The sequence below is a fragment of the Macaca fascicularis genome, chromosome 1, assembly GCF_037993035.2.
Source record: "Macaca fascicularis isolate 582-1 chromosome 1, T2T-MFA8v1.1".
NCBI classification, from domain to species: domain Eukaryota; kingdom Metazoa; phylum Chordata; class Mammalia; order Primates; family Cercopithecidae; genus Macaca; species Macaca fascicularis.
In genome coordinates, this window is record NC_088375.1 from 12,882,944 (window position 1) to 12,909,280 (window position 26,337).

At 36.2% G+C, this 26,337-nt stretch overlaps 2 protein-coding genes across 9 annotated transcripts in view; one reads left to right on the plus strand and one right to left on the minus strand.

Annotated features, from left to right (window-relative positions):
* Positions 1-16,668, plus strand: part of ERO1B (endoplasmic reticulum oxidoreductase 1 beta) — a 68,829-nt gene extending 52,161 nt beyond the window's left edge. For 2 of the 7 annotated variants that reach the window (XM_005539720.4, XM_005539721.4), the window contains 7 exons: positions 1,544-1,570; positions 5,470-5,562; positions 5,692-5,938; positions 7,070-7,139; positions 10,241-10,327; positions 11,293-11,426; positions 13,649-16,668. In XM_005539720.4, the coding sequence (XP_005539777.1) occupies positions 1,544-1,570; positions 5,470-5,562; positions 5,692-5,938; positions 7,070-7,139; positions 10,241-10,327; positions 11,293-11,426; positions 13,649-13,709 (719 nt within the window). In that variant the 3' untranslated portion in view covers positions 13,710-16,668. Of the gene's footprint in view, positions 1-1,543; positions 1,571-5,469; positions 5,563-5,691; positions 5,939-7,069; positions 7,140-7,227; positions 7,399-8,104; positions 8,143-8,921; positions 8,979-10,240; positions 10,328-11,292; positions 11,427-13,648 lie in introns of those variants that run through there. The other 5 variants (XM_074039000.1, XM_074039016.1, XR_012434365.1 and 2 more) reach the window with 4 other exon arrangements.
* Positions 16,669-23,596: 6,928 nt separating this feature from the next.
* Positions 23,597-26,337, minus strand: part of GPR137B (G protein-coupled receptor 137B) — a 68,177-nt gene continuing 65,436 nt past the window's right edge. For both annotated transcript variants that reach the window (XM_005539723.5, XM_074039058.1), the window contains exon 7: positions 23,597-24,452. In XM_005539723.5, coding sequence (XP_005539780.1) covers positions 24,344-24,452 — 109 coding nt within the window. In that variant the 3' untranslated portion in view covers positions 23,597-24,343. The remainder of the gene's footprint in view (positions 24,453-26,337) is intronic.

Genomic DNA, 26,337 nt, shown 5'->3' on the forward strand with positions numbered 1-26,337 from the left:
CTAATTAGCTCACATACTTACCATTTTTTTGGCGTAAACACTTTAAATCACAACAATTTTCAAGAATACAGTACATTGTAATTAACTACAGCCACCATGTTTTACAATAAATCTCTTGAACTTACCCCTTTTCTTTAACTGAAATTTTGTACCCCTTGACCAGCATCTCCCCAACCCCAGGAATGTTCTTCAGCATTTAGTACACAGATTAGTCAAGCCCTTCTGTGTTATATTAGTATTAACTTTCCTGAAGAATTATATCGAAAATTAAGAGATTTTCTTAGCTGCCCCTTAAAACCTTATTAGTCTTAGAAAATTGAGGAAATATTCGGCCGGGTGCGGTGGCTCAGGCCTGTAATCCCAGCACTTTGGGAGGCCGAGGCGGGCGGATCACGAGGTCAGCAGATCGAGACCATCCTGGCTAACACGGTGAAACCCAATCTCTACTAAAAATACAAAAAAATTAGCCAGGCGTGGTGGCGGGCACCTGTAATCCCAGGTTCTCAGGAGGCTGAGACAGGAGAATGGCGTGAACCCGGGAGGTGGAGGTTGCAGTGAGCCAAGATTGCACCACTGCACTCCAGCCTGGGTGACAGAGCGAGACTCCATCTCGGAAAAAAAAAAAAAAAAAAAAAAAAATTAAGGAAATATTCTTAGTTTTATTGGATTAGGAAAAGTGGAATAATCAATAGTTTGATGTTTGTGTTAATTATAATTCACTGTTTTTTTGGAATATTTAAAAAGCACTATGGTTGTTATGAAAAGCAAATTTGAGATTGTTAAAATGTTTGTTCCATGTTTTCAGATATTTACACCTTCAATGAATAAGATTTATATACTTTTTTTTTTTTTTAAAGAGGCAGGATCTCGCTATGTTGCCCAGGTTGGATCCAAACTCCTGGGCTCAAGCAATCCTTCCCCCTCAACCTTCTGAGTTAACTGGAACTACAGGTCCAAGCCACTGTCCCCAGCTCATAATATTTTGACTGAAATGTTTTCTTAAAAAATTTAATAGTCAAAATATTTATAAAAACACTCACTTAAAGTTACTTAAATTATTTGTAGGCTTTATTTCCTAGAACCATATGACTGTTTTTCTATTTTACCTGAAGCAGTAGACATTTTAGAGAGATTACTTAATCTGTCATTTTTATTTTTTATTTATTTATTTTTTTGAGACAGGGTCTCACTCTGTCATCCAAGCTGGAGGGCAGTGGTATGATCTCGGCTCACTGCAACCTTAGCCTCCTGGGTCCAAGCAATTCTCCTGCCTCAGCCTCCCTAGTAGCTGGGATTACAGGCCTGCACCACCATACTCAGCTAATTTTTTGTATTTTTAGTAGAGATGGGGTTTCGCCATGTTGGCCAGGCTGGTCTTGAACTCCTGTCCTCAAGTGATCTGCCCACCTCGGCCTCCCAAAGTGCTGGTATTACAGGCATGAGCCACTATGCCCTGCAGCCTGCAGAAATATTTTATAAACTAATTTATTCTACTTTATAAATGACCATATAATATTTTAATCCACTTTTCTTTCTTTCTCAGGAGAATCATTCTACACATGGCTAGAAGGTAAACAGTCTGTTCTAAATTTATTGGATTTTTTGTAAAAAATACTGATTTATTTAGCATATTTTTGTAAGGTCTAGGATTTTATTACCTAGTCAACTAATTTTCACAGTGTTTGAAAAAAATGTGTTTTAGGTTAACATATTGGGATACAATTATGTGAAAATTTTGAAGGTAGTGCTCAGCTAAAAACCAGGTTTATATAAATACACAGGCCAAATAGTGTCATCAGGTTTTCATAACTGTTTCCCTAATCTTATTTCTGTTCTGTATATAATGTTCATTCAAGCTACTTCTCTAGTAACAAGTAATGCAAAATATTTTAAAAGTGGAGACATTCCTTTTGGAAGGAAGTACTTTTTATATATAAAATTAATGGAAGATAAATATGAATTCAAAAGGTTCAAAACATGTTTGCCATGTTAATATAGTCTAACCTTGTCTAATTAAAAGATAAAGCAATACAGATCCTGATGTATTATATGCTTTTGCATTCTTTTACTTCCAGTGTTGTAAATATTAAATGCTATTAATGGAAAGGTGAAATGTTGTAGGATTTTAATAACTTAGGTTAATAATTGGATATATAATGCTTTTAAAAATTTACCTTACCAAATTGCCATTAGTTTATGAAATTAAAAATTAAAATATATTAGTAACAGATAAGCAAGTTGAATGACATAGGAAAATTGATATTTCATAGCCATAACCTTTTAGGAGTACTATGGAGTAAAACTAATTCTATTTTATTTTATTTTATTTTATTTTATTTTATTTTATTTTATTTATTTTTTTTTTTTTGAGACGGAGTCTTGCTCTGTCGCCCAGGCTGGAGCGCAGTGACCAGATCTCAGCTCACTGCAAGCTCCGCCTCCCGGGTTCCCGCCATTCTCCTGCCTCAGCCTCCCGAGTAGCTGGGACTACAGGCGCCCGCCACCTCGCCCGGCTAGTTTTTTGTATTTTTTAGTAGAGACGGGGTTTCACCGTGTTAGCCAGGATGGTCTCGATCTCCTGACCTCGTGATCCACCCGTCTCGGCCTCCCAAAGTGCTGGGATTACAGGCTTGAGCCACCGCGCCCGGCCAACTAATTCTATTTTATGCATGTCATTTGGTCATGTTATCTTATGAATATTACTTCTTTTTTTTTTTTTTTTTTTTTTTTTTGAGTCAGAGTCTCGCTGTCGCCCAGGCTGGAGTGCAGTGGCACCATCTCGGCTCACTGCAACCTCTGCTTCCCAGGTTCAAGTGATTCTCATGCCTCAGCCTCCCAAATAGCTGGGATTACAGGCACCTGGCACCACACTTGGCTAATTTTTGTATTTTCAGTAGAGTTTCGCCGTGTTGGCCAGGCTGGTTTGAACTCCAGGCCTCAAGTGATCTGCCCACCTCAGCCTCCCAAAGTGCTGGGATAACAGGTGTGAGACACCACACCTGGCCTATTTCTTTGTTTGCAATGAACTATGTGCATACATTGGCCATTATTAAGGTGAACATTATTGATGTGCAAATTCTGTTAGGAATTATATGAGAAAATCACTTATGTAGAAGATGTTTAGCTTTGTTTAATAAGCTCTACTCTAAAGATACAAATTGTGGAAAGTAGCATTTAGGCTAGAAGAGGTAGTCAGAGACTCTGAGTGTTAGTAATGAGAATGAAATTTAGAAACAATGTTGGATTCTATGTATACTATATCAACCATTCTTCCAGTCTTACTGTTGGGAGTACCTGAATATTGATCCGTGGTTCCAAAGAGCATTCCCTCATAGGCAACTGACTCAGTCTTTTCTGAGATTCAGTTTCCTCATCTGGAGTGTGGAGAGGAGCAATAGCAATCCTACTAACTTACACTGTGAGTGTAGATGATGTCTGTAAAGGTTCCTTTGGAAACCACGAATCCATGTCCAAATGCCCAATGTTACTGTTACAGTAAATGCAGCACCTTTCTGAGAGTTCAGGTGCTGAAAATGAATTTTAATGAAATTAAATCAAAAAGAGGAAGAAGAGAACCATTTTCTAAGTTGTGTAACTGAATTGCTCTATGTTGTTAGAAGTTGGTGGATTCTGCCTTGGTAAGTCAGCTTTTGCAGATGTTACTTCAGAGTGAGATTGAGAAGGCTTTTGCCTGGACCTCCGTAATTAAAGATACCCTGCAGCCTGGCACAGACTGTATGTAGGCCAGGAGAAGCTCTCCAGCAATTTCCTGCTGAGTGTGTTGTGTGTCTGGGTGCACTTAGTTGGTGCATTATTTTTTATTAATATGGTTGAAGTTACCTGTTTTTCACAGTTTGTGGAAATACATTTCTATTTCTCTCCCCTCACTTATCCTCTGCCTCATTTCAGTGTAGGGCTTTGTGGGCTTTGCAAATTATAACTGCCTCCCAGTTTTCCAGGTCCTGGTTTGTAGGCATATGGATTTTCATGAGTTTTGCTTTGCTTACTGTCCCTTCTCTAATCTTTATCCATTTTATTGGACATAAGCACCGCTTAGAGAGAGAGGTCGGGAAGAAAACAAAGTGAACTTCATATCTGATATTTTGTTACTTGATAATAGATTTGATGAAAAGTTTTAGTAGAAGAGAAGTTAGTACTTAATGTTGTATTAAATATATTGTTTGTATCCATTGTTATCATAAACATTCAAAATTGCCATATACTTTTAGGGAGGAAGCTACAAAATAAAATTTAATTTCTTTTGGTCCCCATCCATGACAATTTGAATATTCTAGCAAGAATTCCCAATTAGGGAACGAGATCTCAAAAGAATTATTTTTTTCCAATTAGAGGCCATGTGCTTCAGAGTCATCTGTGATAGGACAGAAAGAGAGTGAATTGCTAAAAAATTTTAATAGACACAAAACCACATAAATACTCTTATATTAAAAAAAAATTCCCCCAGCATATAAATGATACTATTTTACTTTCCACTGTTAAAGCCCATTTCCCTGCATGGGGAAAGTGTTAAAAACCTGTTGGATGAAGGAGGGAAAAGCAAATGGCCCTGTATCCACTGACTTCTTAAAATTTTCTGCATTTTTATTTTAAAAATTTCCTGTAAAGAATATTACTTTTCTGAAGAACTTCTTTTATTGTGGTGAGGTATATATAACATAGAATTTACCATCTTGATCATTTTTAAGTTTATTGTTTAGTGGCATTAAATACATTCACAATGTGCATTACTCCTATTATGAGAGAAGATCTTTTAAAATGGGAGCAGGGGTTAGGATAGGATGACCGGCTCTCTTGACCTCTTAAGTTCTCAGCAAAAAAGCCCGTGTGGCTTAAGGCTCCATCAAATAACGTTCTCTTCCATTCCTGTACTCCACTGATATGATTCCACCCAAGCAGTAAATAGTCAACATGTATTTTTTTTTTAATTAGTTGAAATTTCTGGATTTCTGTTTTCCAAATTTCAGCTCCTTACAAGTAGAACGTATGGTTAAAAAATTAGACAATTCCAGGGCAGAAGGTTAATAAAACCCTTATTTCTCTGCTAGCAAATAACACATATAAGGAAGGGGGGAAAAATCCAGCAGTGACTTTATAATTACATTTGCTTTAGTAAGTTCTTAGCCTAAACAACAAGAAAACCCGTGCTGTTGCTGTCCGAGTAACATGGGAACTTGCCAGCTTTATCCATAGTGTTCTGACTCCCAGTTGCTCAAACTTTTCTGCTTTTTCCAGCATTAAGTTCTCATCATATTCAGTGAACTTCATTCTGAAGCCAAAATCTTACGTTGCCTTCTATTGAAAAAATCTTGATCTAATCAGTTTTATATTATTCCTTGATTTATTATAATGTTCTTCAATCAAAAATAAGCTTACATACTAAACCTCCTTGAGTCAATATTTCTGATATCTAAATAGGTGTGATTTCTTTTTCAATATTTTTCTGAATAGGTTTGTGTCTGGAGAAAAGAGTCTTCTATAAGCTCATATCAGGACTTCATGCTAGCATCAATTTACATCTATGCGCAAATTATCTTTTGGAAGGTAATCATATTTTTAAGTGATTTTGCCTTCTATTAGTGTAAAAATTATTGGAGGGAATACATATTCTTTAGAGCAGAAAAAAAAATCCTATTTACTAAAATAATGTAATGTATTTCTCTTTCTCTTTAGAAACCTGGGGTAAGCCCAGTTGGGGACCTAATATTAAAGAATTCAAACGCCGCTTTGACCCTGTGGAAACCAAGGGAGAAGGTCCGAGAAGGCTCAAGAATCTTTACTTTTTATATTTGATTGAGCTTCGAGCTTTGTCAAAGGTGGCTCCATATTTTGAGCGCTCAATTGTCGATCTTTACACTGGAAATGCAGAAGAAGATGCTGACACAAAAACTCTTCTACTGAATATCTTTCAAGATACAAAGTAAGAATTGACTATCCGTGATTTGAAATTCTCCTCTCTGTATTCAAATGAGGTAGCACTTAAAGCACAAAAACTGACCCCTAACAGTTAAGCAAGGGGAGATGTAGAACAGAAGAGGAAAGTGATCAATAGAACAACAGAATTTAAAAATATTTCTGAAAATGTTGATGAAAAAGCATCAATAAGGCTGTTTTTTTTTTTTTTTCTAGAAATTTTCACACTTGAGAATAGTGCTTTAAAATATCACTAAATTTTATGTAGTATCAAAATTTAGTGCTACTTTAATGGTCTTTCTACCAATTTTGTATTCTTCTAGTCACTTTATTTACTTACTTATTTTTGAGACAGAGGCTTGCTCTGTTGCCCTGGCTGGAGTGCAGTGGCATGATCTTGGTTCACTGCAGCCTCTGCCTCCCAGGTTCAAGCAATTCTTGTGCCTCAGCCTCCTGAGTAACTGAGATTACAGGTATGTGCCATCACACCCAGCTAATTTTTGTATTTAGTAGAGATGGGGTTTCACCATGTTGAACAGGCTGGTCTCAAGCTCCTGGCCTCAAGTGATCCACCCTCCTCTGCCTCCCAAAGTACTGAGATTAGAAGCGTGAGCCATCGTGCCTGGCCTCTAGTTACTATATTTAAATTTAGGTGATACTATACGTGTGTTTGCATTGGGGTGGATATGTAAGGAAACATTGGCCTTACCTTCTAGAATATAACCTTTTAAACAAAACACTTGGTCAAGAAAACTCAAGTTTACTGGTTTTTAAAATAAGCATGGAGGAGAAAGATTAAGAAGTGTTTAAAGTAAATTATATATTAAATTTTTAAAGAATATTAAGAGAATATTGCCTATTTTTTACATAGATTGTTTTCAGTTAATTTTTTAGATTATGTCATTTATTTAAAACATTACAGTATTATCAAATTTAACAGCCATCTGTGTCTTGCTTTAGTCTTTTATGAAATAGTTTATGTGTGAACTGTTTGTCACTTTTCTACATTACCAAACCTTAAATCAGAGTAAATAATGAATTTTAAATATTTGTAAGGATAGAAAATTTTATCAGATTTCTGATACAGAGTACGTGGATTTTTCATGTGTAACTTATTACAATACTATCATTTTATCAGGTCCTTTCCCATGCACTTTGATGAGAAATCCATGTTTGCAGGTGACAAAAAAGGGGCCAAGTCACTAAAGGTAAAAAGTTCTTGACTGGGACATGGGGTTAGGAGCAGCTTGCTGGTTATGTTTTAACGCTGTTCATCTAAACTATTTTCTTTTCCAGTTTTCCAGCTTGTCAAAGTTGGTCTGATTGGATTTTACCACAAATGGTACAAAAAGCCTTTTCCATATTTCTTTCTCAGTTCCTATTGACCAACTGCTTAGTGAATCGTTGGTCATTAGTATGTCCTATAACACCTTTATAAATGTCTTTTTAAAAGATACTAGTTGAGGGAAAGTTTTCTTTATTTAAAATCAGTGTATATTGTTGTTTTGATGCAGCTTTCAAAATACCATGAGCTTTTAGCCACTTTGAGGGCAATAAATAACATATTTTTCTAAAGCTTATTTTATAGAATGTTACAGTTTTTGAAACTATTATGTTGTTGTCCCTTTGGACTAACTTAAAAGGTAAAAACTACCTGTTAACCTGTGATATCAAAAGGAGAATGTTTTCGGAACATTACCAAACTTTATGTTAGGTGTTCTTTATTTTCATTTGCTTAAAGTACATTAAGAAACACATTGTACCCTTAAAATGTTTATAAAAGTATTTGAAATTGGCAAATACTTTTTTTTTTTTTTTTTAGTTTTAAATTTATTTTTTGAGACGGGGTCTCGCTATGTTGCCCAGGCTGGTCTCAAACTCCTGGCCTCAAGCTGTCTTCCCACCTCAGCCTCCCAAGTACCTAGGATTACAGGCACGAGCCACCATACCTGGCCACAAATGATCCTTGAGTACAGCTTCACAGTCATTTACATGCACTTCTGAAATCCGGGTAGTTTCAAAAACTGAAACATTTTCTCATGTTTAGTACAAGGTAATTTTTTAGCAAAACCTGACCTAAACTGATGTAAGAATATAGCAGATACTCATAGTTTTGTGGGGTTTTTTGTTTTTCAAATTCTGCTTGGTATGAATTTTTTATATTTTGCTACAGAAACATTAATGGATTTGACTGCAGGGTGTTTCCTCACACTCTGGTGAGATGTTTCATAATATATAGTACATGTATTGTATTTCTAAAATTTAAAAACTACTGAATTCTAAAACACATTTGACCCCAAGATGTTTTAGATGTGGATGTACTATAGGAACCAATAAATCAATACTGAGTGATTCTCCATTGGTGAGACTTTCTTGGTATTTCTGAAATAAGTAATTTAGTCACAACTATATTTTAGTGTTGGAAGATTGTTTTATTTTACAGTTGTTTTAGAGGTATATTGCCATTTTGGTATTTAATATGTTAATTCATTTTTATAATGAATTTTTAATTTATAATGAATTTTATAATTCATTTTATAATGAATTTTTATAATGCTTCCTGTTTTCTAAGTATCGACACATATGTTCTACTTTTAATCTTCAGAATGATCTTGTGTAATAGGGCAACTATAATTATGGATGTTTTTGTAGATGAGGAAAGTGAGATAAGCAAAGCCTAAGAGTCTCACAACAAGTTTTTAACTACACAATGCTGGGATTGTGTTTGCTGTTTGTCAAGAATGTATGAAGGAGAACCTATGTCCATTTTCCATCTGCTGCAAAGAACTTATATTACATGAGAATATGACCAGCACAGGACTTTTTGTGTTCTATTTATATTGTCTTTCTTTGCAAAGGTATTGATTCCTTTCAACCCTTTGGCAGCTAGTCAGGGCTTGTGGTAGCCAGAGTTTTCAGGCTACTTGCCTCCAGCTTCATGCAATAAAATAGTTCCCTCAATGCAATAAAATGATTTTTATTTTCTACAGTTGCCATGTGAAACAAATGAGGAAATTTTCTCTTAACCAATCTTATCCGCAGATAAGGTGAGACCAACCTTAAAGGCATATTGCACACAAATGCTTACAGGCAGGAGAATTTCCCCAGTGTAGGAAACTTTTTTGAGACAGAATTTCACTCTTGTTGCCCAGGCTAGAGTGCAGTGGTGTGATCTTGGCTCACTGCAACCTCTGCCTCCCGGGTTCAAGCTATCCTTCTGCCCCAGCCTCCCAAGTAGCTGGGATTACAGGCATATGCCACCACACCTGGCTAATTTTGTATTTTTAGTAGACATGAGGTTTCACTGTGTTATTTAGGCTGGTCTCGAACTTTTGACCTCAACTGATCCACCTACCTTGGCCTCCCACAGTGCTGGGATTACAGGTGTGAGCCACCATGCCTGGCTAGTGTAGGAAACTATTACAGCAAAATAGAGGGATCCAGCAAGCATCTCCATAAAAACTGCATTGGCAAACATAGAGGACTGTGGGACCATATGTGTCACACAGGCCTGTTATCATTCATGTTGATTCAGCAACCATGACAAACATACATAGTATGGTACTAAGGAGTGATACAAAAATTGATTTTTGTTCTAGGACTAGCTTTCTGATACAGGCTTACACAAAGCAAAGAATCAAAAATAAGTGAAACATACACTAGACATATTTATTGTTGGTTGTATATAGATAACAAATGGAAGCAGCAATTAAGTTCCTTAAAAGTAAAGACCATGTATTATTTACTTTTGTGTCTCCCATAGTGCATATTTTGGTGCTTTGCATAAAGTAGCTCCTAAGTGAAGAGTTTATTGAATTAATATGCAGAATGAATTTTGTAATTTCCATTGATGTCAGTATTTTATGTGCCATGTTATATAAGTTCAAATATTTTTCTTTACTGTTGCAAAACACAACTCAGGTTGGGTATGGTGGCTCACACCATAATCTTAGCACTTTGGGAGGTCGAGGTGGGTGGATCATTTGAGGTCAGGAGTTCAAGACCAGTCTGGCCAACATGGCAAAACCCCGTCTCTACTAAAAATACAGAAATTAGCTGGACATAGTGGCATGTGCCTGTAATCTGAGCTACTTGGGAGGCTGAGGCAGGAGAATCCCTTGAACCTGGGAGGTGGAGGTTGCAGTGAGCCAAGATTGCGCCACTGCACTCTAGCCTGGGCGACAAAGCAAAACTCCTTCTCAAATGAAAAACACAACTGCTTTATTAATAAGCATCAAAACTTATCATTTAGCCAAATGCAGTTCAATTTTAAAAGTCTAATTAGACTGAAAAATTTTGTGCTTGCTAGGAGGAATTCCGATTACATTTCAAGAATATCTCCCGTATAATGGACTGTGTTGGATGTGACAAATGCAGATTATGGGGAAAATTACAGGTACATGTACTGTCTTCTCTTTTGAAGCCATTGCTAACCTTTATTTTTTCCACTGAGTGCAAGCTTTTTATTAAAATGTCCTCATTGTTCATTGAATTAGAATTTAGAAATAGGCAGATCCAAAGTGTTTTTTCTGTTGATGAAATTTATTAAGGTATATGTGTTACATGTATGTGAAAGGATGTTTCTCATATTATTCTTTAGTGATTTTAGTTTCATTGTGTCTGTGTTTCTATTGGTATGATACCAGATTCATTTGTGAAGTTGGTGGTCATTACGAACCGAGTATATTTGTATTTTACATATGTATATAGAAAGGTAAAATGTAATTATATAAAAAGATTGAAATATCAAGTCTTGGTCGTTGAATTTGTTTAAATGAGCAAAAGAAGGTCACTTAGTGACAATAGGAAAGCTCCGTATGACAGGTCTGTTACTCTGTGTAAGCCAGTGTCAAAGGATTGGTGAATATTTTCTCTTTTTCTTACAAAGCTGATAATTCATAGGAAATTAAGCGACAGAATTATTACAATGGAGGGAGGCTACACTGAAATCAAATATGTCTTTTTCTATAGTGCTAATAATTGAGAAATTATTAAGTGTAGGTATCATTAATCTCTGAGTTTTCAATTGCTAAAAGCTGTAAAAAAACCCTTTATGGTTACAAATTGAGCATTGTAATCCTAATATGATATTTTCAAGGTTAAAAAAGGCATTTTAATAATTTGGAATAGTATGATATATATTCAATTAAGTGTTAGACTATTCAGGTTTCCTTAACAGCTCAGATATGTTTATCATATGCATAACCTGTGAGAAAGTAGAAACTATAGTAACATTTTTGTGAAAAGCTCAGTTCATATGAATTTTCTAACTGTCATAACAGTGGCTATATATTCCTTTAAGCCTTTCTACTAGTTATTATTATATAAAGTTAATTATGAGTTTATTGGTATTTTCTTTAGACTCAGGGTTTAGGAACTGCCCTGAAGATATTATTCTCTGAAAAAGAAATCCAAAAGCTGCCAGAGAATAGTCCATCTAAAGGCTTCCAGCTCACCCGACAGGAAATAGTTGCTCTTTTAAATGCTTTTGGAAGGTAAGAACTATTATGTGTTGAAGATTTTTGATTTCCCATTGGGTTTCAACAAACTGCAAAGATAATCTTCTCTGCTAAAAGTAGGGTTTGTTTTGCTGACAAAAAAAAATTTGTATTGTACCTGCACTAACTTCAAGAGGCTGACAAGCCAGTTTCTCTGCAGGTCTCAGGAAAATCTGAGTTTCCAACTGCCAGTGTTTTTCCGTTTGCCGCCTTAATTTTGTGAGGAAGATATTCTTCTAATATTCTTTTTACTTGGCTATCACTTGTTCAACTACAATAGCAGGAGTAAGGAATGTGTGATTGAGAAGATGATAAAAGAAAATTAAAAGCTTCATCTGCTCCTTATTTTTCTTAAATTTTCATTACTATTTTGTTCTTCTCTCACCTCTTTCCTGCAGTATGCTCTTTATTTCTGAAGCTCAGAGGTCATTTTTCTTTCACTCATTTCTACATGATTTACTTCTGTATTCAGACATATAATTTGCTTGCTTGTTTATACCACCAGTGGTTTAAAAAATAATTTGAATTTGCCGGCAGAGATACATGTAATGCCAACTGAGGAATACAGAACAGAAGGAAAAGAATCACAGAAAATAATACTGTGCCCATTCCTTGGGGAAAAAGAGAAAAAAGTCAACTTGAAGAAGAATTTAAAAAAAAAAATAGGGGACTAAGTAATACACAGATTATTTCTTGTTTTTCTTAACATGTGTTTTAAGTTAAAAAGAAGCAGTTAAATTAAAAACAGATTTATTATATGTCCCCCCGCTTTTTTTTTTTTTTTTTAAAGAAATGAGGGTCTTGCCCTGTCATCCAGGCTGGAATGCAGTGGTGCGATCATGGCTCACTGCAGCGTCCAAATCCTGGGGTCAGGCGTTCCTTCCACCTGCGCTTCCCAAGTGGCTGGGACTACAGACACATGCTATTGTGCCTGACTAATTAAGAAAAAATTTTGTAGAGATGGGGTCTCACTTTGTTGTTCGGTCTGGTCTCAAACACCTGGCTTCAAGTGATTCTCCTGTCTTGGCCTCCCAAAGTGCTGGGATTACAGGCATGAGCCACTGTGCCTGGCCATTTCCCATCTCAATAGCAAGGATTTCACCTGTTGCTTCCCTGTATTTAAAGATGACTATGTAGGTTGAGATTTCAGGCACAGGATAGATATAGACTATCCACGAACTGGCATTTCATAAAAAATTCAGTCCACTTATGAGGCCTGTAGAAAGATAACACAGGAGATACTGAATGAAATTTAAATAAATTGAAAATTATTGTAAATAATTTAAGCATCTCTTAAGTCCAAGTTGAGAAAGATGAAAACAATTGAGAATTTCAAAACAATTGAAAATTTCTTTCAGTCTCATAAAAAATACTCACAAATGCAGCCTTTCTTGTTTTAGTTCTATATCTAGAGCTTATTACCTTTTATTGTTCCCCAGAGTAATGGACTCAGAATCAGGGGTCCTAAAGTTCTGGAATCCTGGCCTGCTCTTTAGTAGTGTATGAACTCAGGCAAATCACTGCTTTCCTAGTTTGTTTCCTGATAGTGAGATCATATATGTGATGGGCTTAGAACATTGCCTGTCCTCCTAAGTGATTAAGGAATAACTTTACTTCTATCAAATAGTTAAAGACTTTTCTTCTGTCACCCCTGAATTGTCCATAGGGATAATTGAGCTTTTAGAATTACTTTTGTATATCTCCCATCCCTGAGTTTTACTTTTTGGCCTGTTCTGAGAAGCACTTCATTTGATCAGTCAGTAATTTATTGAATACTAGAAGCTTCCGTGGGCATGGGGCACAGGAGAGAGGCTCAACAGGAGACAGAGTAAGAGTCTCTACCCTTAGGGAGCTGATAACATAAGACAGATTAGTGTGTTTGGGCAACGTTGAGTGAAGAGCAATCATTCGAAGAGAAATGTGCAAAATAAATTTATTAGACCAATCGTAAATGATTTGAGATTCTTTATTAAGAATTATTCATATCACTGTTCCCATTATTAATCTTGTGTCTGCAGATAGTATGAAGTAACAGGCTTCCTTTGCCCCTTCTAAACCAATCTTAATGAGAATACTCATTGAAACATGGAAGCTTCAGTGTTTGGTGGTTTTTATTTTAGATTTTGCTTTCAAATGATAGCTTATGTAACAATATCAATAATTTGAAATATGTATGCATCATGTTAACTTTACTAATATGCTTTTTCTTTCTTCTACAGGCTTTCTACAAGTATAAGAGACTTACAGAATTTTAAAGTCTTATTACAACACAGTAGGTAATAAAGGCTTTTATGTGTCTAACTAGAGACATAAAGTGACTGTGGAAAGCCTTTTAATTATGGACATTCAGCAGAAAGAGACTAGTCTGACTTCAAGAATTCTGAACTCTTAAATAGAAAATTTAAATGCTCACTTGAATATTTATGATTCTTAATAGATTATCGACTAGAGATATTTATAAATGAAGTATATACTTTTAAAACATGTAAGTTATACTAATTCTGTGTTTAATTTCATGTGTTTTCATGTGCTGAAAATTCTATTTTTCTTAGAATTGGTTTTGTTTTTATTCTATTATCCTTTATTTCCAGTTGTCAAACTTTAGATGGCTATGTCTGCATTCTAATAACACTGTTCACAGTCTGATATGGAAAAGGAGAACTAGGGAACAAATGTTGCTTAGGGCTGGTGTCAGTGATAAAAAATTATCAATGCTTTTTAATGTGTTTTTACTCTTGCCTCACTCTGTGTGTGTCACTTTCTATAATATAAAGAAATATTATAATATTTCTAGAATCTGGAACTGTCACCATGATGAATGGCCCTTTCAATACATAGTTACAGAAACTCCTTAAGATTCCCCAGGACTTCAATTTCACTGGTTTTTAGTTGCAGTTTTTAGTTGCAGTTTTTAGTTGCTGTTATTGTTGCTGTTTCCAGTCTAAAGGACCTGCTTTGATAAAGGTGAACAAGACCTCGCCCCTATGCTACCCAGCCAGATTTCATGTGTGTAATGGGCTGGCCCAAGAGTGTTCTTTTACTTAGAACTCCTTTTGATTTTGCTTTTCTTTGCCCCTAGAAATTTTAGGGACAAAGACATTTTGGAAATTGTCAGTTACTTTTAGAAAGAAAACATTGCAGAAATATTTAACAGATTACTTCTTGATAAAATTTAAATGGGATTATATGAATTTATAATGCCAACTGAAAATATTATATACACAAAAGTTGCTATTTTCACTTAAAGTAAGCATTTTTAAAGGATTTATTTTAGAATACAGTCTATGCAATCCTCAAACTCAGTGTGCTTTTCCCTGACAGAATATATAAAAAGGTAGATTAGGTCAACCCTCCTTTAAGCTTCCTCTCCCCTCACCTTTTCTTTTCACTGTATATAAACGGTACTTTCTGTGATTCGTAGCAACAGAGGACTCTTAAGTCCTAAACTGTCATTTTCTAAATCTGGGATTTAAAATCTTTAAACAATATTTAAAATCTTGATTTTTTAAAAATGTCAGCAGATACAATTTGGAAAGTTGCATCTGTGTAGAAGTAATGTAGGTACAAGATCTAGAGTTTTTCCTTAGACTCTTTAGTCTTTTCTGAATTAAAGAATAAGTGCTCTTAAATCCATATTTTATCCTGCCAAAGTCTGAAATGTGTTCACTGATGATTTGGTGACATCTAAAAAATTGTATTTAGTTGGCTTGGCTCACCCCTCTTAAAAATACTTAGCCATCTCTCGGTGGGATGTGGCGGGGGCATTAAGGTCTCAGAGTTACTTATTTTCTCACCTAATTTCAAACGGTTATAAACTTGGGGTTTTGTTATTGATGGTGGTGATATTTTTTGTTAAGTTGTTTAAAAGGCTGACTTGATTGGAGCCTCCTCTACTTTTTCTTGAGGGATACAAGTATTGTATGGTGGGGGGGGCCTTAAGGCAAACTGTCTAAAAAGTGACTATCCAATTAATTTAGTAAATTAGTAAGAATTATTCTTAGTATTCATTCAGAGTTTTAAGATGTGAAAAATTTGCACTTTGTTTATTAACTATAAAGAACTTTTTGATAGTGTTATTTCACCCTTCCCTCAGTTAAAGGCTATTATTTAAACTGTTTACTAGAGAAAATCCTTGCTCATGTCCATTTATTTATTTTTTTCTGTACTGTGATTTGTTTCAAGCTTAGGAAAACTAGTATATTAGAGAATGTTCTAGGAAATTAAAAGATCTAGTTAGAGTAGAAAGTTCTTTTTAAGGTTCTTAACTAATTTTTTCACAACTAAGAAAATAAATGAAGTATTCTTAGGCTGAAATTCATTTTGATTAACTTTATTTTATCATAAATTAGATTGTAGGGGGCAGCCTACATTTTTGTATATGTGTTTTATTTCTTAAATGATTGTGACATTTTATGGTTCTTGTGATATAAACTGTTTTTCCAATTCACATCTTTTGTTGTGAAGTGATATTTTACTAGAGTACTGTCTGCATTGTAAAAATGCTTTGCTGGTGCTCTTGGCATTTTGTCTTTATCTCATCACCTAATTTAAAAACTCAGCACTTGATAATATAACTGACAGAAATGATTGTACCTGCTGATGAAGTAATGAAAATGAAGAAAAGGAAAATATTCCTTCCTTCAATGGCATAAGTTTATTTTTTACTTAAGTGGCATCTATGTAAGTTAGACAAACTATATATTAAAATTGGTCAACTTTGAATGTTTCTCCTGTTTTGATTCTTAGATTATGAGGAGGATCAGACAGAATAGTAATAGACTCCACAGTTTTAAAATTTGATAAGTCAAAACGTTTTGACATATTTAACATTGTGAATTATTCGATTATTTTTATCCTCTGTATGTATATGAAACTCTATGCCATATTTTTCAACTTTGCCTATGTGCCACAATTAAGAAAGGATGCCTATTTTGATCTTCATCAGCATTGCCTTCAGCTGAAAATTTGGGAACAGTTCACAGTAAACCTCTCAGTAGTTTGCAAACTGAGGTACCTGCAGAAACCATAGCTACTCACCAAAATACGCAGATTAGGTACATGGTATCATGGAAATTATTTGGTAAAAAAAAAAACAAAAACAAAACACACACAAATCTTGTGTACTGTATTTTAAGTAATATCTACAGGTGAAGCTTTGATTTTTGAACAGAATTCCAAATAATTTACTGTTGTACCCACCATAATCTAGAAAATGTGAATTAAAGTACATGTTTCTCAATCTTTTCTGTCTTGTTTTTCCCCCTATTTTAAGTGTTTCCTTTTATGGCATGAGGATTTGATTGTAACCTGTGGAGAAGGGAGATGTATTTATCAGTAGTCTGAGGTTGTTTCTTATAATGGCAAGCATTGGCTGGCACTCTGTGAAGGGCTTTTACATGCATAGTTTGGGTTTAAATAAATACACCGTTGATCTTCACAACAGCACTAGTAGGTAGGTACAATTACTTCTCTGTTTTGTAAGTGAGAAGACTGAGGATAAAAAAGGCTAAGTAACCTGTCCATAATCACAAATTCTAGGTTGTGTAGCAAGAATTTGAGACGAGAAAGACTGATTCTAGAAACTTTGTGATGTTTTGTAAGTTGGCCTTTTACCATTCAGCTACAAAGTGGGAACTATTAAAAGCATTGTTTGATTTGTATTGAATCATAAAGCTTATAAAATATGCTTATTTTATTTAATTTTTTTGAATAGGTAATACATTCACACGGTTAAAAGAAACAAACAATAGAAAAAGTTACTCAGTGAATGTCTTCCTTCTATCCTTGGCCCAGCTTCCTACACTGCACACACATCTCCTACCATTAATAACCTGTGTTCTTGGTTTCTTAGGTTTCCATTCACACTGTTTTAGACATGTACAAACATAAACAAATGGAAAGTCTTATGTTTTTCTCTCATTTTTACTCAAAAATTGACATCATATACATAATATTTCATTTTTGTCACCTAGTATTTCTTGGCAGTCTTCACATATGACTAGATAGTTTTCTCATTTTTAAGTAGATGCTTGGTAGTCTATTATGTGAATGTGCCAGCGTTGAATTAACCAGTCCTCTATTAATGGGCAGTTCAGTTGTTTCCAGACCTTGTACATACGTCATTTCACATTTATATAAATATTGTACCTGCAGAATATATTCCCAAAGATAAGAATTTTGGGGGCAAAGACTGTGTGCATTTATAATTTTGAAAGATACTGGCATATTGTCTTTCATAGGGGTAGTCATCAATTCACATACCATCTAAAATGTATGATAGCACTTGCTAACCTGCAGCTTTACCAATAGATGTGTTATTAAAATGTTGGATTCTGGCCATTCTGATAGATGAAAATATGTATCAATGTGTACATTCTTTTATTTTCCTTAAAAAAGAGACAGGGTCCCACCTTATCACCCAGGCTGGAGTGCAGTGGTATGATCATAGCTCACCGTAGCCTCAAACTCGTGGGCTCAAGTGATCCTCCAGCCTTAACCTCCTGAATAGCCTGGATTATAGGTGCACAGCACACACCTGACTGCTCAGTATGTACATTTTTATGATGCCTAAGGTTGATCACCTTTTAATATGTTTAGGAGCCATTTGTATTTCCTTTTGTGTTCCCATATTATTTTGTTCCTATCCATTTTTCTACTATATCGTTGATATGTTATTTGTTTATTTGTTAGGGATATGAACCCTTTGACAGTAATGAGTTGCAAATATTTTCTTTCCAATTTGTCATCTGTCTTTTGCTTCTAATGGTTTTGTCATGAGTTTTAAAAATTTTTTATGTAGTCTGAATTACCAGTTTTTTAGTGGTTCCTGGATTTTGAGTCATAATTAGAATGTTTTTCTCAATCCAGAGCAATAGAATAATTTCACCTAAATTCTACATCTAAATTTTGAACCGTTGAAGTACATTCTGGATCTAACCTAATTTTTTCCACAGGTGATTAACCCAGTTGTTCCACTATTATTTATTGAACTGTTTGTTTTTTCCTGATGAATTTGAGAGGCTACATGGATCTTATCGTAGAATCCTCATATATATTTAGCTCTGTATCTGCATTCTGTTTCTATTTCACTGGTCTGTTTAGTCATGCACTAGTACCACATTGTTTTAATTACCCAGGCTTTAATTTTAATCTAGTGCACTGGTTCTCCCTCATTCTTCCCCACCACCTTTTTTTAATACAGTTTTTCTAACTGTTCTTGTTTATTTTTCCGTACGAGCTTTAAAAAATTCTTAACATATAGAGCATATTAAAACTGTCCAACTCAAGTTCTCTCCCAAGGTTGCACTTTTAACCACTTATTTTGTCACTGTTCTTATGATACTTTACCTGATAAAGATATACTTTTTATTACTTTTAAATTATTACAGTGTTCTATTTGGCAGTGCCCAAACAGATGATGGCAGATAGAGGCAGGAGGCAATGCCTGTGTGGACAGAACGTCATCTCAGTGCTTCTATTTTAAGATAGTCTCTAGGAATGATTTAAGGACTGTTTTCATGTAAAATCCCTATTTCATTTTTTATTCCATTACGAATTATTTGCCCAAAAGTTGGGTATCTGTCAAAGATTCATAAGACAAGAGGGAGGAACCCTTAAAAGAGCACTAAACTTGTAAAATCAATATGTGGATAAAAGTGCAAGTGCAAGAAGTTACTGTGGGGGAAAAAAAAAAAAGACATCTACCAAAAACCAGGATTTGACTATTCATTCACTGTTATAGGAGCTGGGACTACAGCAGTGAACAAAACAGACAAACATTCCTACCATCATATAACTTAGACATTATAACCTAACTAGATTATAGTGAGAATGCACCAAAAGAAAAAAATACATCAACCAAAAGGGAATGGCCAACTAGACACCTATCTAGTGCAGAAGATGTCCTCAATGTGAGTGAATCTTAATGCTGTCTTGACAGTGCCATCAGATTGTCATAGATTGATGCTATTAATCAATTAAAGTCATTCCCCTAACACTGGTCAGAGCGGAGTTAACATTCCAAGCAACACTCTGATATCATTTAACTTCCGCTATGGCTTCCCTTCATAGAATATACCTCCAAATGCGTGAGTGTTCTGTTCCCTTTGATGAGCTTTAAACCTGCAAACCTAGAGCCCAGACTCTTGGCTAGTGAATTCACCAAGGAGATAGCGCTCAAAGGATACTAAGTTACACATATTTAATGGCTCTGGTAAAGCACTATTTGTTTAGGATAAATGCATGTTTTATATACTTCATTTAATCCCTTCAAGGAGCACTGCCAAGAGACTGGAGGGACTGTTGTAGGTTAGTGAGAGATGGAGAAAAAGGTCATAGTAACAGGAATCAATAGAAAAAGGGGGCAATTTTGAGAATCTTCTAGGCATCTGATCTCCACTTAAGTTCAGGGGCAGAAAATCTGTTCTGGACATAGAAAGTCTAATATTTTGAATGGTAGGGCATCCAAGGTCCAAAAGGGCAGACCAAGTTTGGAGCTAGAGGATTAGTATTAGCAAGATGTTAATCAGTTTGAGAAAACAGAAGACGGGGCCCAGCCATAGCTCAAGGACTAGAGGTAGAGAATCCAGACTTGGAGGAACCGGTCATTAGGAGTTGCTGAGTCACTGGATTTAGATCTTACGACCCTGACCCTGAACCCATAATTAATGACCTGGGCAGCCAATCTCAGAATTCCACACAGAATGAATGTAGTATCAGTGCCCTGGCCCATAGGAACCGGGCAGCAGGTACAGGGACTCTAACACAGATCTAGGTTATGGGCACAAGGACATCCTCAGAAGACTTCAACTTATTTTGACCCTTGGTGCAAGAGTTCTTCATGTATCCTTGCTAAGGGCCTAGAGTAACGTTAGTATGTGGGTGTTCCTGAGTATAGACTAGGATCCACAGAAACGTGACGAGTGCCTAGCCCAGCGTCTCACATATAATAGGTACTCAATAGAGATTGAATCCCACTCTCTTACCCTCACTGTTCCTTGTTCAGTGTTTCCTCACTTTAATCAGTTTGTTAATTGAATCTTTTTGATGAGAAGAATTCCACAATTTTAGCCTGATCCTTTTCAGCAGCTCCTCCATCTGGACCCATGTCTGAAGTAGCATGATATAGAGTTAGAAATGTCCTTTAATACAATTCTCACATAAGATGAAAACTGGGAATGCATATTAGATGTGTCTCTGATCAGATCTATGCTAGTCTATTCTTCATCATGCAACAATCTAAAGTGAAAGAGTGGTATTTTTTAGATAAAGTTTGTCTAATTGGAAATCTTGATAAAAGTTTCAAATATTTAGACCTATTTAGTTCTAATATAAGTTTACCTTTACTGTTAAAAGCAAGTAATATACACTATATAATGAGATATATAAAAATGAGAACCTTTTTCTAACAGCGCTTCTCAAGTTCTAGGGTTTACTATTATGTATTCCTTTCTTCTTAATAAGGTTTAAGTGTTCAACGAGGTGTTGGCCCAGCACTGAGGTCAACAAAGAGCAGTTGGCATGGATTTTGGTGAAAGGAAATTTGAGGAGGCGTTAGTGAGTGTGCCTGATCTAAGCAGCTAAATTTAACCAGCAAAGCTTTTAATTTGCCTGATACATTCAAGAGAGAATTGGCATAAATACGATTGACGTGTATATTGTAATAGTCAAACCTTCGTACAGTCACAGCTCTGTGTAACATACTCTAGATGTTTTCAGCAGCAGCTCAACCGAGTTCATTGTAAAAAGGATAAAGAGCCAATGAAAAATATCTATACAATATTCTTAAACAATTAACTGCAGAGGTAGACACCTATTCCAATAGTCAGAGAAACTATTTCCAACAGTTACCCAGAAACATTCCCATGACACTTTTCAGTGTTGCATCAGACTTAGCTAAATGATGGTACAACATTTTTAGTGATTCCCTCTTCCCCATACACTTCAACTTTCAAATTATCAGGGCTTTAATTTCATCGTGTTGCTTTAAAACAAATGAACATTTGGGTATTCTGCAACCAGTAATCACCATTCTTTTCCTCTTAGCATTCAATATTCCACATAAGTAGTTTTTTTTTGTTTTTTGAGATGGAGTCTTGCTCTGTCACCCAGGCTGGAGTGCAGTGACACAGTCTCCACTCACTGCAAGCTCCACCTCCCGGGTTCACGCCATTCTCCTACCTCAGCCTCCTGAGTAGCTGGGACTACAGGCGCACGCCCGGCTATATTTTGTATTTTTAGTATAGATGGGGTTTCAGTGTGTTGGCCAGGATGGTCTCGATCTCCTGACCTCATGATCCTCCTTGGCCTTCCAAAGTGTTGGGATTACAGGCGTGAGCCACTGCGCCCAGCCATAAGTAGTAGTTTTGTTAGTGTACCTAGCAGAACAAGTAGATTAGAAAGCCAAAGGGAATTTTAATTTTCCTTACTAAGAGGGAAGTAGAGTTTGATGTAACCAATCATAGTTTTTTTTGTATTCTGTGTTTATAACACTTCTAGAAATTTTAGCATTACATTTTTAAAAGGGGAATGAGGCCGGGCGCAGTGGCTCAAGCGTGTAATTCCAGCACTTTGGGAAGCCGAGACAGGCGGATCACGAGGTCAGGAGATCGAGATCATCCTGGCTAACACGGTGAAACCCCGTCTCTACTAAAAAGTACAAAAAACTAGCCGGGCGAGGTGGTGGGCGCCTGTAGTCCCAGCTACTCGGGAGGCTGAGGCAGGAGAATGGCATAAACCCGGGAGGCGCAGCTTGCAGTAAGCTGAGATCCGGCCACTGCACTCCAGCCTGGGTGACAGAGCGAGACTCTGTCTCAAAAAAAAAAAAAAAAGGGAGGGAATGAGAAAAATGGGCACTTAGAGAAAAATGGGCACTTAGAACATTTTTATACTATCCAACAAAAATAATAGTTCAAATAAATCCCAGTAGCTTCATCATAAAAGTAGATTGACTTTTATCAGTTAATGCTAGTATTACAGTTTTTCTGCCAGCAACAACAGAATTATGTTTACTTATTATAGGATGAGTATGGTATTAGTGATACTTCTTATCACTATTTTAAAAAATATATCTTCCCTTAGCTGACCTAATACTGAAGGACTGCAGGACTTTCTGAAGATGTGACTTAAAGGAGTTTAAAACATGCTGAGTCTGCCTTTAAATTCTCCCAAGTATTAGTAATACAGTGTGACCACAATAACCTGGTAAAGCTATTTGGAATAATAGCTTATAATGTGTTAAGGCAACTTGAATAACAGCGTAGGGTTCACTTCAGTGTAGAATTTTTCCTGACAACTATTTTAAATGCTGTAACCCCAGTTTTTTCATGTACTGAAAGACAAGAATGTTATGTAGGATTACACAGAGTAAAGGTGTTCTATACAAATGAAAAGCCCAATGATGATCGATTTGAAACTTGAGATCCCAATTTTAAATACTACCAAAACAATAGTAGACTTCATCTCTGTGAAATCAGTGCCCAGGGATCAGTTATTCCTGAAGATCAAAATGAGAAGAGTCATTTGAAATGGGTTGCATCATGTAGTAGGATTTGTTAATGTAAGTTCCTTTTCATCGGACCTTCCCTCTGTCCCCAGATGAACATTCCTAGGCATAGCAGAAAGGTACCTTGTTTCTGGTAACAGTACTTCCTCTAGAACCTTATCTCTGTTTTATAGAAAAGCAGAGCACTTAGCCTCCCAATAGGTAGTTTTATGGCTCCAGTATATATACAGTGGAGTTTTTAGAATGGCACTACTGGTGTGGGAGGCAGTATTTCATAACATGTTTTTTACTTAAATGAAAGATGACTTAAGGACTTGTCTGGAACATACCCTTTACATGGCTGACAGGCATCATGCTCCAGCATATTGCAGTACTATTGCCATTTTTAAATGTGCAGCTTCCAACAGGCTCTTTACAGAGCTATTTAGAAGGAAGGGCATTATTTTAAATATAGTTGGAGAGTACAGAAAAAACTAAGGATTCCACATAGTCTTAGCTTAGGGGCTTGGGGTATTTGTTATTAATGCCCTTTATGGAACCTCTTATTTTCTCCTTGAATGTAATCAACATTCAGTGAGTTGGGAAAAGGGTATACTCTCGATGTAGCCCTGAGGTAATGCATACTTTCATTAGGCTGAAAGAAAAACTATGCAGAATCTGTGAATATAGCAGAGGAGGTTTAATAGGATAAGTCAGCTACATTTTTAATGTTATCAACTTGTTATCATTAATGTGTATACATTAGCGCCCTACTGAAAGGAAGTACCAATCTTTGGGCAAACCTTAAGAGATTCTCTGAGGGACCTATTGCCTGAACCTTTAAAAAAAATCTCTAAAGACCTTACAGTCTGCTGCTATTCTATTTCATTGTAACTATCAACACTGGAGTTGCAATTGGCTAAGTTGTCAATTGTATTTTAGGAGTCTACCAATGCGGCACTCAGAATCGGAGTGACCATCAGTGACCTGAAGAGGTAAGATCTGAGGAATACTTTAGTCCAAAAGCTTTAAAAAACTATTAGACCATATATTCTATATTTTTAAAGTGAATTATGCATAAAAATCTGTGCAAACTACAACATAATTGCAGTAACATTCTCAAGAAAAAAAAAACCCTAGTATGCTTTAGCATTATTATTTAAGTTATATAAAATACATCTTTATAAAAGTACAGATTTTCTTTAAAAAGTTTAAATTATACCCACTGAAATAGCAAGGCTCCCTCTTTAGTACTAAAATAAGGGTTTATCAATCTACATTATTGCTTAGTCCTCTGGAGCCATCTGGAAACCTGTAACAAATAAAAATCAAGTTCTATTTCTTAAGGAAAAGTGCCCTAAAAATTCAGCGGTCACTACACTTTTCTGAAGCTCTTCATCTGAGCAATCGTCCATAAAACTGTTAACTGATGCTACCCAACACTTGGTTTGTCAGGATCCAAAGTTGAGTCTTGCAACGTTCCTGCTTGTGCCAGGAAGCTGTTAGTTTGTTGTCCCCAATCATAGTAATCTGGAGCAAAACTTAAAAAGAAAAAAATATTTCAGTGACTTGAAACATTACAGTATGTACGACATGTCTAGTTTAGGTAGACAGAGCTGAGATTTTACACAAACTGTAGATAACTCTAAAGTTCTTTAAAATGGCTCTTAAAGTCCATTTTCCTACAAAACAATGCTACACACAGGACTAAATGCCCACCCACAACTCTACTGAACTCTGTAGAGCACAGAAGTATATAGCATTACTAGAGAACCCAGCCAGTTATTATGTATAGGAAATGTTTTTAGCAACAAACTGTATCTGAATCCTAACAAGGAGTACAGATCACAACCTGTGGTGTCTTTGGACAAATAACTTCTGTGCCTCAATTTCCTCCACTTAGAATGGGAGTACTATTAGTAACTACATCGTGGGCCTATTGTGGGGACTGAGTTAACACCTGTAAAGTGTTTAGAACAGTACCTAATATATAGTTAATTCTCAATACATGGAAGTCGTTTTCATTATAATTATGTTCCTCTATGTGGTAGAAAGGGGGTCTTTTCTTCGCCCATATAGGTAGTGAGGACTCCCTCAGCTCTAAGTCATTTCTGGCAGGTGAGAGGGCAGGACAGCTCCAGGAGAATATGGGTTTAAAGGGGCAAAAAAACTAATAGGAAGTGCAGTGGGGTAACTGGAAAAGAACAGTTTTAGGGAAGAGGTGGAGTGACCCAAAGGTCAGCTTTTGACTTCAAGAAGTCCTTGTTTGCTGGCTTGCTTGCAGCTTACATTCTTTACATCTGCTGGCTCAGCGGATTGGGCAGCTTTCTTCTTTTTTCTCAGCCACCATCTTTTATCCTATCTGACCAGGATTTCTCTGCTGCCTGATCACTGAGAAAGCATGTATTCTCCCAGCTTTTCTTCATTATTCTGTCCCTAAAACAAGGGCTCTTTTCAGAGCTCCCTTAAAGTTTTCTAAAGACTTTCACTGTTACTAACAAGGCATAAAAAGGCAAGCATATCTTTTTTATCATTTCATCCCAGAGGGAAAAAGTTGTAAAGTTGTTAATGCTAAGTCTTTAATCTCACAAAAGATTACAAAAGATAAGCTTTCACTTCTAAGAAGCTCCCCTTTCCGAAGAACAGGATGGGGGTCCTGGCAGGACAAGCAGAGAGAAGACAGGCTCGGCAAGCACTATTGCAGCCCTTTTGGCTCCTCTCACCCCTGCTGGCCTTGCTGGCCTCACTGTCTCACAGCCACAGGCTGAAAGGGAAACACGATAGTCGTCGGGTAGTGGAGAATGGCTGAGCACAGCAGGCTGAGGAAAAGGGAAGGGAATCCCAATAGCTACTACCCTTCCTGTTTGCAGACCATGCCCATGCTGAGGTAGGCAAAACTTGGACTCCTGGGGTGGGTCTCTGCTATGGTTGCAATTTCAGGTGCTTCCCTCTTTTTATTTGTCTTCCTAATTCACTGAAAATTAGGCAATGGCAGCAGACTGGTATGGTTCACGTATTGTCTTACACCCTCTATGTATGCTGCTTTGAACTCTTAGTATTTAACTGCCCTCTCCAAATTTCCTGGGCCAGATCTGCATGTGGATTCAAGCAAGGAGACTCTTCCTATTAAAACTCATATGAAAGTATAACATAAGCATAGGTGAGACCAAGTGACAGGGTACTTATATACAAACTGTTTACATAGTATAGTGATTCAGAAAACAGGTTTGAACAAGACTGCCTGAGTTAGAATTCTAGCCTAACCACTTGCTAGCTGTGACCTTGGACAAGTCACCTACCCTCTGGATACCTCAGTTTCATCTGTATTATGAGGCTAATAATAGTACTGACCTCTCAGGACTGTTAAGACTAAATGAGTTGATATTTGTGAATCTCTTAGAACAGTGTCTGATACAGAGTAGATGC